At 39.0% G+C, this 13,878-nt stretch overlaps 1 protein-coding gene across 10 annotated transcripts in view; it reads right to left on the bottom strand.

Moving 5' to 3' along the window:
* The window catches only part of TAF1 (TAF1 RNA polymerase II, TATA box binding protein (TBP)-associated factor, 250kDa), a 92,345-nt gene that overhangs the window by 45,574 nt on the left and 32,893 nt on the right, over window positions 1–13,878 (bottom strand). For all 10 annotated transcript variants that reach the window (XM_012733937.1, XM_012733938.1, XM_004694480.2 and 7 more), the window contains 6 exons: window positions 11,828–11,993; window positions 10,356–10,567; window positions 6,567–6,675; window positions 5,820–5,918; window positions 5,355–5,532; window positions 2,890–2,957 (listed from right to left, as the gene is read on the bottom strand). In XM_012733937.1, the coding sequence (XP_012589391.1) occupies window positions 2,890–2,957; window positions 5,355–5,532; window positions 5,820–5,918; window positions 6,567–6,675; window positions 10,356–10,567; window positions 11,828–11,993 (832 nt within the window). The remainder of the gene's footprint in view (window positions 1–2,889; window positions 2,958–5,354; window positions 5,533–5,819; window positions 5,919–6,566; window positions 6,676–10,355; window positions 10,568–11,827; window positions 11,994–13,878) is intronic.

The following is a 13,878-nucleotide window of genomic DNA, read 5'->3' as shown; positions in this document are numbered from 1 at the left end:
ATGCAAAATATAAGAAACAATGGTATTCCAGAAGGTAAAGAGAGAGAGAGAAGGCGGCAGAGACATTATTCAAAGTAGTATTTGCTAAGATCTTCCAAAAACCAAGGAAAGAATTACACGTGGATGTCAGGAAGACAAAAAAAGCAAACCAAAAATAAAAAAAAACAACAAATTTCTAAATGCAAAACATCCTTCATCAAGGCACATCATTGTTAAATTGCCATCAAGATAAGCAATAAAGTATTAAAGCTGCTAAGGAAACAAAGAATGTAACATGTAAAAGCATCCTAATCAGTTGTTCATCAGATTTCTCAACAGGTACTTTCAAGGGAAGAGAGAATGGAATCACATATTTAGAATTATAAAAGACAAAACCTGTCAGCCAAGAATATGTTATCCTGCAAAATGATCATTCAAATGTGACACAAAAATAAAGGCTTTTACAGACAAAAAAAGCAATGGAGTTTTCCACCACAAGACCTACCCTTACGAGGAAAGTTGAAAGGACTTGAAAAAGAACACAAATCCTCGAGCAAAAGGACTACTAGTAATGCATATAATCATAAGTATGAACAAGAATAACATAAGACAACAACAATAACAGGTAGGAAAAAAAATCTGTATAATCAAATAAAGCAGCATTGATACCAGCACAAAAAGACTGTTTTAGATAATAGAAAACTTCATACAACCACTGTGGTAACAAAACAAAATTCTAGAATACCGACACTTAGAAGAAGAAATAAAGGAACTCAGAAAACTACCAGGGAAAACCATGTTAAGTGAAAAAGCAGAAATGAGAAAAGAAACAAGGAAACAAAAGTTATACTAGCAATAAATAAGACTCATTTATTAACAATCACTTTAAACATGAATGGTCTGAACTCAGCAATTAAAGATACATGATGGGCCTCCCTGGTGGTAAGGGGTTGAAGTCTCAGCACTATCAATCCAGATATTGCAACATGAGTTTGATCCCCATGCAGGGAGTTGACCCACATGGTACAGCAGACCTGTTCTGTCTCTCCTGCTGCTCCCCTCAGCAGTGTATTTTAGCCCATCTGCCTGTTTTGCTCCCAATTCTGTCTCTGGCAAATCCTCTCACCCTCTGAACCTCTGGCCTAGACTCCAGTTCTTGTATACATAAATAAGTAATATTTTTAAAAGTCACATTTCTGTATATGCACATGCTTTACTCATCCTCCATTAAAGCTTCAGTGCCAATACCCAATAACTCAATTCCCCTAACCCCTCCTTCACAACCCTCCCCCATGCCTTCTGGTAACTAGTGTATTTTTCAGTCTAAGAATTATTTTTGCTGTGAAGCTTCTGTTCTTCAATTTTTCATATGCTGCAAATGAGTGAAACCATATAGTCATTTACTTTGACTTATTTCACTTTGCATTACTCAAGATCCATTCATTTTGTACCAAAAGGCACTATTTGATCTTTTTTTTTTAATAGTAGTTTTCCACTGATTATTTATTCCACAATTTCTTTATCTAGTCATCTGCTAGTGGCATTTAGGTTGTTCCCATCACTTGGCTGATATGAATAATACTGCTGTGAACATAGGAGTGTATAAATCTTTTTGTGTAAGTTTTTATACTTGTTGGGTAAATAACTAGAAGTAGTATTGCTCAATTATACAGTACTTCCTTTAAAAAAAAAAGGTTTACTTTTACTTATGTATACAAGAACTGGGGTTTAGGCCAGAAGTGTATGTGTGTGGGGGTGGGAGGGAGGAGGGGAGAATGAAAGGATTCACTGGAGACAGACAGGGAGCAGAAAAGACAGATCAACTAAAATACAGATTGAACTCATGCCACAGTGGCTAGTGATAGTTAGATAGCACTGAGACTTTAATCCCTGCACCACCAGGGAGGCCACAAGATGTGATTTTTTAATTTCTAAATTGATACAGTTATGTAAACTGGTGAAAGCTTTGGCAACATCAATGAAACTTGAAAAAAATAACAAGGCATATAAAAAAGAAAAGTTAACAAATAATTTGTAATTGCTACTGTTTTCTGGATAAGGGAATCCAACCCCCAAAAGTGATTTAAGAATGGGTAACAAAAAGTTTGTGTTCCAGGCCCTTCCTAGTGGTGCAACGGGTTGAAGCGCAGCACTACAAAGTTACCTGAAGCCACTTCAGCAGTTTAATCCCTGGCCAGGGAGGTGACCCACATAGCACAGCAGACCTCTCCTGCTGCTCCCCTCAGCAGCCTATTTCAGTCAATCCATCTGTTCTGCCCCCCACTCTGTCACTCTGTCTCTGGTGGATCCTTTCTCACCATCCCTGCATCTCTGGCCTATACCCCAGTTCCATACGCATAAAGAAAGAAATCTGGCACAAAAAAGTTGTGGGTGTTTTTTTTTTAATTCTTTTTAATTGTAGCCTTTTTGGGTTGTGTGTGTGTGTGTGTGTGTGTGTGTGTGTGTGTGTGTGTGTGTGTGTAATGCTATGTAATCCTGGTTTAAATATGCATCTCCCCAATCATCACCCATTCGGTTACCCTCACATGAATTGTCTATTTCAATATTAACATCACTATCATATTCATATTTTCTTTTAGAAATTAAAATTCCAGTCAAAGACAATTCTCTAAGCTGCAGCTGACTTTCTGGGAAATCATTTTGCTTGGCTCTTTCTAAAAAGTTATGTGAGTTCTAAATTTCAATCTTAGCTCTACTATCTAATAGTAATGATGCCTAGGTTAAATTATTTTATTCTATGAAGCTTAGTTTCTGCATCTACAAAAAGGAAGGGATTGATAAGCTATTCCTACATCTGTCTATTTTTCCTTCTATTACATACCCTACTTCCTTAAATCTGCTACCTGCTACCCTGAATTTTCAGACTTCCTTTCATTTTAAATTTCTTACCTCTTTGAGCTTTTCATCACAGAGATCCAGCATGGATTGAGAGATCTGGGTCAATGAATGCTTCGGCCCTAAATTATAGAGGAACAATATGAGATGAGATCATTAAAAATAAGAGACAAGTTGCCAACACCTACCTACAACTTTAACACATTTACTTAAGTATTTAACATATTCCAAGCACCAGCTTACTTGCTAAGTTAGACAGACATACCTGCTATCTTATCTCTGTTTTCTAGTGCCTAACACAGTAGACAGACAATACAGAGAAAGAAACTAATTTTAACTCTCTTCTTTATTTGTATATATCCATACATAGTCACACTACTGCTGATACTGTGTCATTAATATTTTGAAAATGATACTATGAATGGGGGATAAAAAATATGTTAAGTGGCCCTCCCTGGTGGCGCAGCGGGTTAAAAGCACAGTACTGAGAATCTGAAGCCACTTCCGCATGAGTTCGATTCCCGCCTGCCGCCTGCCTCGGAGGAGACCACATGGCGAGCCAGACCTCTCCTGACCCGCCCGCTGCTCCCCTCAGCAGTGTACTTCGTAGATCTGCCTGTTCTGCTCCCCACTCTGTCTCTGGTGAAGCCTCTCACCGCCCCTGAGCCTCTGGCCTGTACCCCACTTCTGTATGCACAAATAAATAAATAAATCTTAAAAAAAAAAAATATGTTAAGAAAAGAAATAAAAAAAATGTATTTAAGAACAGTTAAGGAGGTAATGCATGACTTATAATCTTTGTACACTTTGCATGTATATAATTTGTAGCATCAATTTTTGATTGTAAAATTCATGTCTGTGAAGTGATATGTTCCCAAAGTATGGTTAATACAAAGCCTTTGTTTTAAAATAATCTCAATCCTTTGAGACTTCCTGGTGGTTCCTTTGCTTTATCATCTTCCTATTATTTGTGTAAGTGCAACCCAGAGCCTAACCCTCCACTCTTATTTTCAGCTACTAATTACTCATTTAAGAAATGTTAGTGCCCTCCATGCTGGCACAGGGGGTTAAAGCACAGCAGCACTATGAAGCTATCCGCAGCCACTGCAGCACAGATTCAAATCTGGCCAGGGAGCTGACCCACGTTGCTGAGCAGACCTCTCCTGTATGCCCACTACTCCCCCCAGCATTGTTTTTCAGTAAATCCTCCTTTTTGACCCCCCTCAGTCTCTGGTGAATTCTCTCAACCCCTGAATCTCTGGTCTGTACTCCAGTTCTTATATGCTAAACAAATAAATCTTTAAAAAAAGAAATGTTAGGCCCTCCCTGGTGGCGCAGTGGGTTAAAGCACAGCACTGAGAATCTAAAGCCGCTTCCGCATGAGTTCGATTCCCGCCTGCCCCGGAGGTGACCACATGGTGTGGCAGACCTCTCCTGACCCACCCGCTGCTCCCCTCAGCAGTGTACTTCGTCGATCTGCCTGTTCTGTTCCCCTCTCTGTCTCTGGTGAAGCCTCTCACCGCCCCTGAGCCTCTGGCCTGTACCCCAGTTCTGTATGCACAAATAAATAAATCTTTAAAAAAAAAAAAAAAAGAAATGTTAAATGACTGTTCAAGGATGCTCTTAGTTCAGTCAAAAAAATAACAAGAAAATAAATCACTAAAAGACAGTGTAAACGTTCAAGAAATTCATGAATGAAATGCTATGTCTGGAAATATAGAATAAAGAAAATATGCTGGAAAAATTGTTGAGCTAGGTGAACTGGTACACTGAAGTTTATTTACTCTTATGTTAGCACTTCCAATGATAAAGTCATCAAAAGGTGAATGTAAGTGGAAAGGAGGAATTTACTAATTGCTGTGAAATAAGAGGTTGCATATCATAAATTGTCTTACAACAATTTGCATCTATGTATTGAAAAATAAAGAAGACTTATTGTGACTGACATTTGACAAGTATTATTAATAAAAAGAAGTCCACCAGGTAGACATTAGCATACAAAGACATTCTAGAGGGAAGAAAAGTATGAAAAGTCACAGAAATAAATTCATGGAAACATGAAGGAGCACACTTTATAACAGGAACCATAAGTGGTTTCACACAGCTAGAGTATAGGTATTTGTGGAGAAGAGAAAGGAAATGGAACTTGGAAAGGCAGGAGAGGTCATATTACAAAGGTTTGTAATTAGAATTATAAAAGTGGGATTTAATTGTACTAGGGAGCTAAAACAGAAAAAACAGATGCTTTCAGAAAATTTGAGTAAGTCTTCATGAAGATATACCATGAGTTGGTCTGGAGATACAAATGAGAATTCACCACTCAAAGGGAAGAAAGGACATTGCAAACAGAAGGCAAAGACTGCAAAGGTTGTGTACCACTACATTTTCATAACCCTGAAATGTACTAATACATCATAGGTCTGTTAAGTCAGTCCAAACTAGCCTGAATTTAGGACTAATAAAAGATAAGTAAGGATCTGAAAGGTGACTTTTGTGGTCAAGGATCAGATGAGTCTTACCATTGTAGGTTGCACTATTTTTCACAATTAGCTCCAAATGTTCTCTGAACTCTTCCCGAGATGGGTAAAGGCGTTTACGCACATTTTCACGGAGTGTTTGTAAGTCCATTGGTCTAGTGATGATTTTGTAGTAGTCTTTTACAACCTTTGCATTGACTGGGGTGTGGAAAGGGTATGTCTGTGCAAACAAGAAAAACACTATCCATGAGCAAAGAACATTTGCCAGAGTGAATTACTGAAATGCTCACATCTTCTCTGTCTACTTGGCCATCAACAAAGGAATCTTTCTATATGGAGCAGGTTTGACTGTTTTCTCTATTAAACTGTTTAAAAAAAGAAACTACAACCGAAAGAATCAGGAGTTGAGGTAACTAGAATTTTATTCTTCTACCCTCTATTTGAAATCACAGGACAGAACAAAAGGCCTTGCCATCCCTATTGTAGACATGAATGCAATGAACTCACATTTGGAAGATCTCTCATGTCATTGATGATAGACTCTAAGATTGATGACAATGTCACCATGGGATCGGTCCGGCGCCGGTGAATGGACTTATGAGGTCTCTAAGGAGAAATAAGAAATCAAAAAGCAAACTTTTTCTCCTTTTGTTTATACCATTCAGCTATGAAGAGAGAGAGATAAATTCATTTACCATTTGCAACAACATGGATGGGACTGGAGGGGATTATGCTAAACAAAGTAATTTAGAAGGAAAAAGACAAATACCAAGTACAGAATACAGACAAAACAAAACAAAGTTAAATAAAACCAAACCATTAACATATTGTTGAAATGAGGCTACAGAGCAAGATGGAGAGGGGAGAAACAAAGTGGGATGGGAACACAATGGACTACGTGGTAGACTATGAGTGTTTAGTATGGTATGGTAACATCACCTAAAGGGGGAAATCCTATAACTCTAAATCACAAACTACACTGTAAACCAATGTTATTTCAAGGGAAAATAATTCAGAATGTTTCTTTTTTCTTTTTCTTTTTCTTTTTTTCAGAATGCTTCTTTAGATTAAATATATACAATAATTTCTAGCTGGAAAAGTGGACTTTAGAAATCTTGTAGTGAATAGCAGACATAATTTTTAAGGCAGTATTTAAGAAAGAATCTAAGGCTGTATCAGAGTCACAGTTTACAGAACTGGGGAATCAATGAGAACCAAATCTAGTCAGAAAGAAGCAATGTAGATAATACTCACATTCAAATAGTCACAATGAACAGTGGTTCCAACTCGCCGTTTCTTCTTGGGAGGAAGTTGCTGTTTAGGAAACTTGAGCACCAAAGATTTTCTACGAACCTCATCTGCACTGTAATCAATAATACTGTCATAGCACACAGCACCTATTGCTAGTCCCCAGAATAAGTGCAACTACAATGAAAAAGTCCAAAGTACTTCTAAGCACAAACCTGAGGAAGAAAAAGGCAAACCAAAGATCAGGTATCCCCATTCTAAGGTTCAGATGGGGCAAGAACTCATGGATCTCCAAATTAATATATGAAAATGTCCAGAACCAATCCACAAAGACATGGAAGAGCTTTTTCCCAATCAGACACATGATTCAATATTGTTGTGATTAAAAAAAAAAATCAAGGAATTGGTACAATACAAAGAAAACTCAGAAAAACAGCACAGAGAACTCAGAAAAGCATATGAGTGCTATGAGAAACATAATCAAGGAAGAGACAATCCAAATTCAAACTTTAAGTCAATGGATACAAAAAATTTGAGAAAGCCAAAGAAATAAACAGACATTTGAATCACTGAGATCGAAGATGTAAATAAGGAAAAAATCCAGATAGAAAAAGACACACACAAAGAAAAACAAATTAAGCAACACTCTGAGAATTACCTGATACCATGAAAGGAATGGAAATGTTAGAATCATAGGCATCCCAGAAAGAGAAGACAGAAGGGAACTTAAAAAAATTATTTAAAGAAATAATGGACAAAAGCATCCCAAGTTTGAAAAAGGAACTGAACATACAACTAATCTATGACAAAAAAGTGAAGTATATACACTGGAACAAGGAACGCTTCTTTAATAAATGGTGTAGGGAATACTGAACTGCCACACTCAAAAGAATGAAATTAGACCAGTACCTCACACCATATATGAAAATCAAATCAAAATGGATAAAAGACTTGATTGTAAGGTCTGAAACCATAAAATACATAGAAGAAAACATAAGCTAAACACTCCAGGACATAAACTTCAGAGAAACATCTTTGCAGATTCACCTTCTGCAGCAAGGAAAACAAAGGAGTACATAAACAATTGTGACTGCAGCAAATGAAAAAAGTTTCTGTACAGCTAAAGGGTAAGCCAAAACAAAAAGACACCCTACTGAATGGGGAAAAACATTTGCATAGCATACATTTGATAAAGGACTGATAATGAAGATCTACGAAAAGCTCATACAACTCAACAAAAAGAAAACAACCCAATCAAAAAATGGGCAGAAGAAATATAGGTACTTCTCCAAGCAAAAGCCTGAAATGTCTTGGGCCAGAAAATAAAAGCTCTCAAATATTAACAGGGCCATTTCAAAAGGGCATATGTGTTGAAGGAGTCAAAATTTAGGACAATATGGTAGTCAAAATTAATTATGATGTTGATGAATTATAACACAGTAGGTTCACAAAGGAAAGAATTCCAGAATCAATACTAACAAATAAGGAGAAAAAGCTCTTTTATAGAATGCTAATTAATGTAGAAAGAATGCTAGAATTAGAAAACTACTGTTTTGCAACCTCCAATGTAGTGAATTAGGCAACGACCATCAGTGGATGCTAAAACTACTAAGAAAAATATAGCTCGGGAACAGGAGAGTCACCCACATATTAATTTCAAAATGAAAAGTACACCTTTATTATAGAGGGATTTGGAGATCACCACTTTAACAAACCATCAAAACTGTAAGCAAACCTGTCATTATATACTTCCTGAAGTGGTGTAAATATGTATCAACTATGTAGTAATCTTGTCAAAGATTTAATGTGGGTAGTCTCAATGAGAAAATAAGCTGAATATACTCAAAAGAAAAAAATAATCAGAAAAAGCAGAATGTAAAATACTTTGAGACAGTTTAGAAAATTCATTATGAAAAAAGAAGAACTTACGGAGGCAGTTCTAGCTAGATTAAGAGAGACTTAACAGGGGCCCTCCCTGGTGGCATAACCAGTTAAACCTTAGCACTATGAGGCTATCGCAGCCTCTGAAGCACAAGTTCAATTCCAAGCCAAGGAGGTGACCCACATGGCATGGGAGACCTCTCCTGACCCATCCACTGCTCTCCTCAGGAATGTATTTCAGTCCATCTACCTGTTCTGCTCCCCAGTGTCTCTGGTGAATCTTCTTACCCCAACCCTTGCACCTGCACCTCTGGCCTGTACTCCAAGCCTGTATACATAAATAAAATAAATCTTCTACCAAAAAAAAAAAAAACTTAACACACTTGTGTAAACTGGGATTACATGTATATCCTGAATGGGAGAGGAGGGCAATAAAGGATATTGAGACTGAATATCAGGTATCACTGAATTAATGTTAATTTTCTCAGGTGCATTAATAGTATCATTTTATACCCTTGTATTAAGATATGTGTAATAAAGGATTTTAGTGAAATTTCATAATGCCTAAAACTCATTTTCAAATGGTTCGGGAAAAAATATACTCAATATTGATATACCAAAGGGCCAGAGGTAGAACTTGAATAATTTAATCAAAAAAGCTGTAATTTTCATTATATATCGGTAACAATATATAATTTTCATTATATATTGGTAACCTGGTGGTGCAACAGGTTAAAACGCAGCACTATGAAGCTATCCGCAGCCACTGCCGCATAAGTTCAATCCCAGGCCAGGGAGGTGATCCACATGGTGTGGCAGACTTCTGATCTACCTGCTGCTCCCCTCAGTAGTGTATTTCAGTACATCTGCCTGTTCTTCTCCCCACTCTTGTCTTTGGTGAGTCCTCTCACCCCCTTCACCTCTGGCCTATACCCCAGGTCTGTATGCATAAATAAAGTAAACATTAAAAAAGTTTTAGATAAATAAAGATTAAACTAATGAGATTAATGTTATCAGCTGATGAATTTAGAAACCATATTATGTGTTACTCTGTTACCTTTTCTGCAAATTTATAATTTTCAAACTAAAATGTTAGAAGGAAAAAATTTTTAATTTAAAACCTCTCCCATTTGATTATGTGTTAGGGCAAGCGACACATAGGTAGTTATAAACACAGTTTAAGTCTCCTTAATTTTGTTAACAGTTCCGTAAACACTCTGAAATATTACAAATATTACAAGTGCCTGGAAATAGAATAGGAAAAGCACCTACCTATTGATACTATATGCCAGGCAATGTATTACATGTTTTTTTTTAAGATTTATTTATTTATGCATACAGAACTGGGGTACAGGCTAGAAGTGCAGGGGTGGTAAGAGGATTCACCAGATACAGAGTGGGGAGCAGAACAGGGAGATCAACGAAGTACACTGCTGAGGGGGAGCAGCAGGTGGGTCAGGAGAGGTCTACTGCACCATGTGGATCACCATGTGGTGATCCCACCATGTGGTGGGACTGAGCTCATGCTGAAGTGGCTTTAGCTTCTTAGTGCTGTGCTTTAACCTGCTGCGCCACCAGGGAGGGCCCACATTATGTGTTTTATATAGTATCCTCTCATGTTACCTTCATAACTGTCCAACTACCCAGGTTGAAGGTGGTTTTATTTTGTAAACAACTGAGAGTCAGGAAAGCTAGGCAGCATACCAAAGGGCCAGAGGTAGAACTTGAATAATTTAATCAAAAAAGCTGTAATTTTCATTATATATTGGTAACAATTACTGAGAATAATGCATCAAAGTTCTTATATTCTCAAATCCACTTCAGAGAACACACCACATCCACCCCTACCACCCAGCAATATCATCAAACTCCAACAGATGCCTCTGGCAGGACTTCCCGCCAGCTATCCCTTACCTCTCAATTAGCTGTTTCCCCAGAACAATCTTGGTACCTTCAACTTTAATAAGCTCTTCATTATCATTATGAATGACTGTTTTTTCCAATTCCTCCTCTTGCTCCTCTGTCATGGCAACAGGGTTGGAAGGTGGAGCATTTGTTTGATAATAGAGGGGACAGAATTTGTTTGTCCTCATGTGCCCAATGGCACCACAAGCCCCACATTTCAGCTGCAAAAGGAAAAGCAACAACACATCAGTGGTAAGCAGGCTGCATGATGGTGATTTTAAGAAATACATACAAGGAGAGAAACAAAGGCTCAGAAATTTTGCTTTCAACAAGAAGCCACTGAACACATGGAAATGACACATTAATAATAAAATGAAATCTAAAGACTGGACATTTCTTTAAAAATCAAATGAGGAAATATGACCCAGCAATCCCACTCCTAGGTATATACCCAAAGGACACAAAAACATTGATTCAAATGGACACCTGCGCCCCCATGTTTACTGCTGCTCTATTTACAATAGGGAAGACATGGAATCAACCTAAATGCCCAAAAACAGAAGACTGGATTAAAAAGATGTGGTCCATATACACAATGGAATATTACTCAGCAACTCATGCCTTTTGCAGCCACATGGATGGAGCTGGAAGGGATCATGCTCAGTGAAATAAGACAGAAAGGAAAGAAAAAATACCGATAGTTTCACTCACTGCAGGAATATAAGAGGCCAGGGGAGAAAATAATAATAATAATGAACAACTATACACCAGAGACATTTTATGGAGGTGGAATGGGGAGTGGGTTCAAAAACAGTGGGGGGAGGGAAGTGCACTGGACTATGGTGATGGCACATGGGTGATTTGGTGATGGGAAGCCCACAGGGATTACAACTGAGATGGAAAAATGCACAAAATGATGTAAAAATAAACATTAAAAATTATTTATTTATGCATACAATACTGGGATACAACCAGAGGTGAAGAGGCAGCAAGAGGATTCACCATACAGAGTGGGGAGCAGAACAGGCAGATCAATGAAGTACACTGCTGAGGGGAGCAGCAGGCAAGACAGGAGAGGTCTGCACGCCATGTGGATCACCTCCCGGGCTGGGGATTGAACCAGCACTGAAGCAGCTGCAACTAGCTTGCAGTGCTGTGTCCTAATTCGCTGTGCCACCAAACAAGATGTGTATGTATACACACACACACAAATGTACATATGAAAATAGAAGTCCACTAAACCAATCTCAAATTCCTAGAAAATATTTCCAATAGATGAGTATAAAATGACACCCAATGGCAGCAGATAAGGTTTGGTGTTGCGAGTACCAGTCATACCAGTATTAACAGCACATCGATTACACTACCTTTCTGTACTACTGCCCTCATTACCAGTAAGGAAGGACACCAAAATGTAAGAGAAAAGATGAATATTTTCTTCCTTTATTTTATCAGTAACGATCACGCCACATTGTACTTACTTTTAGGTCAGGACGTTCCTTCATTTTTTTGGGCTTCTTCTCAGGAGGACCTTTAAGTTTCTCCTTTTCCTGGTTCCGCTTAAGGCGCCTCAGCTGCTCTTGAATCCTGCGCCGTTCTTTTCGCATCTCTTCTCGATGCTGTTCATCAAAAAGGGCAAATTTTCGACTGAAAGGAAAAAAATATCAGGACTATAAGCAAGCCCAAACCAAGAATATTGCCCTGATAGCTGAACATCTCAACTAAAGTAATCCACCCAGACTACCTGACATTCCGATTTCCTATACTCAATGGCCTTCCATTTGCAGAAAGGCACCTGTTCTAAGCAATCCTAAGAATTTTGTCAACCAACCAAAAATACAAAGGGCTCAGATGAAACTAAAAACATGACTTTATTTAGTAAATTTGGAATTCTCCTTGTAATTTTAGCTCTGTTCAAACTCTAAGATCAAAAGGCAATTAACATAGACTTTCAGGGACAAATGTACAGGTTCCTACCACTGAAACTCAAGCATTCTGGAGACCTGCCCACACATGGTATAATAGAGGCTGGGATCAACTTCTCTCCTAAAAACAATTAAAACAAAAGACTGACTGAGCTCTTAGCAAAACCCAGAAGCTTCAAACCAGCTATTGATACTAGCAACTCTCCAAGATGCCAAAGAACCAAAAAAAGCCTTTCTCCGTGAATACCCCAACATAAGGAAAACCCAGCCCAAATCCTGCCAAAATCATCTAGCACAGACTGGGTCCCGGCCCGAAAACCCCAGGTCCCCATCCCACAGCTGGAATTTTCAAATACCTCTAGGTGAGCAACTTAGGCCTTAGCACCAGCTGCCAGTTCCACAGTAGCAACAGACTGTTTTTCCCTTCTTCTTTCCCACTCCACTTACCCAAAACTCAACTCTGGAGAAAACCCCTGGTGGCAGCACTTCCCATTCAGCCCACTGGCGCCACCTAGTGAACAGGGCCAGAATACAAGCTCCTATATCTTCATGAACAGAGTAACTAAAAAGACCAAATACTGGCCACACCATTCAATCAGACAATGTCCCCAAGCACACCAGACCACAAGTGGAGTCTCACAGTTGCTATGCCCTGCATCAGGGACCAGCAGCGGTCACCAGCTACACCAGGAAGTTAGTCCCATCTAGCCTGCTCCACCCAAGAGTGGACAAGGCCATAGCCAGAGCCTTGTTGTGTTGGGCACTACATCAAGGACCTCTGGATACTCCAAGGAACCTGGTTGGCTTAAGCTACAGGAGCCTTGCCTCTGAACCTACAGCCCAGGAGGTATTCAGAGCCATCCAGCCAAGGTAAAACTACTGGGACATTCCACCTGCCAGCAACAGCTGTCTAGTCGATGGGTGCCATGGGAATCCCTGCCCTCCCAAACCCACCTAGATGCCACAGGAGAACAGGCCCCAAGAAAAACCATCCAATGGCTATCACAATAGGTCCAACAAGTGGGACCCAAGGGAAAAGCAACAGGAGCACCCAGCCCTGCCTCTACCACCACCCACAAAGGTCAAAGCTCCAAGTAGGTCCATACACACCCTGGTAAAAGTACCCAGAAATCATGCCAGCAGGCACCAGTGGCCACATGGCTCTATGCCCAGAACAAAAATGAAGCAAATAATTGTGAGACAGAAAAATACAAGTGCTCAAGCCAGCCCTCCTGGGAACAATAAACCACAGAAAGAAAATCAGCTTCCAGAACCCACTGACATGGAAGAATTTTTCTGCTGGTTAGATAAAGAATTCAGAATCCTCTTAATTAAAAAGCCAGAAGAAGCAAAAATAAAAGCAACATAATGCAATGAGAACCATATAACAAACACAAGAACAAGATGGAAACATTAAATAAGAAAATAAAGGAACAGGAGAATGTTAAAAGTTCAATGGAGTAACTAAAAAATTCTGGAAAAAGCCTTAAAACTAGAATAGATGAGGCCCTCCCTGGAGGCACAGCAGGTTAAAGCACAGCACTGAGAAGCTAAAGCCACTTCTGCATGAGTTCGATTCCCGCCTGCCCCGGAGGTGACCACGTGGC

Source organism: Condylura cristata, unplaced genomic scaffold (genome assembly GCF_000260355.1).
Source record: "Condylura cristata isolate star-nosed mole 26May11 unplaced genomic scaffold, ConCri1.0 scaffold00043, whole genome shotgun sequence".
Classification (NCBI taxonomy): domain Eukaryota; kingdom Metazoa; phylum Chordata; class Mammalia; order Eulipotyphla; family Talpidae; genus Condylura; species Condylura cristata.
Note: the sequence above shows the minus strand (reverse complement) of the source record. Positions and strands in the feature narration are given on the sequence as shown.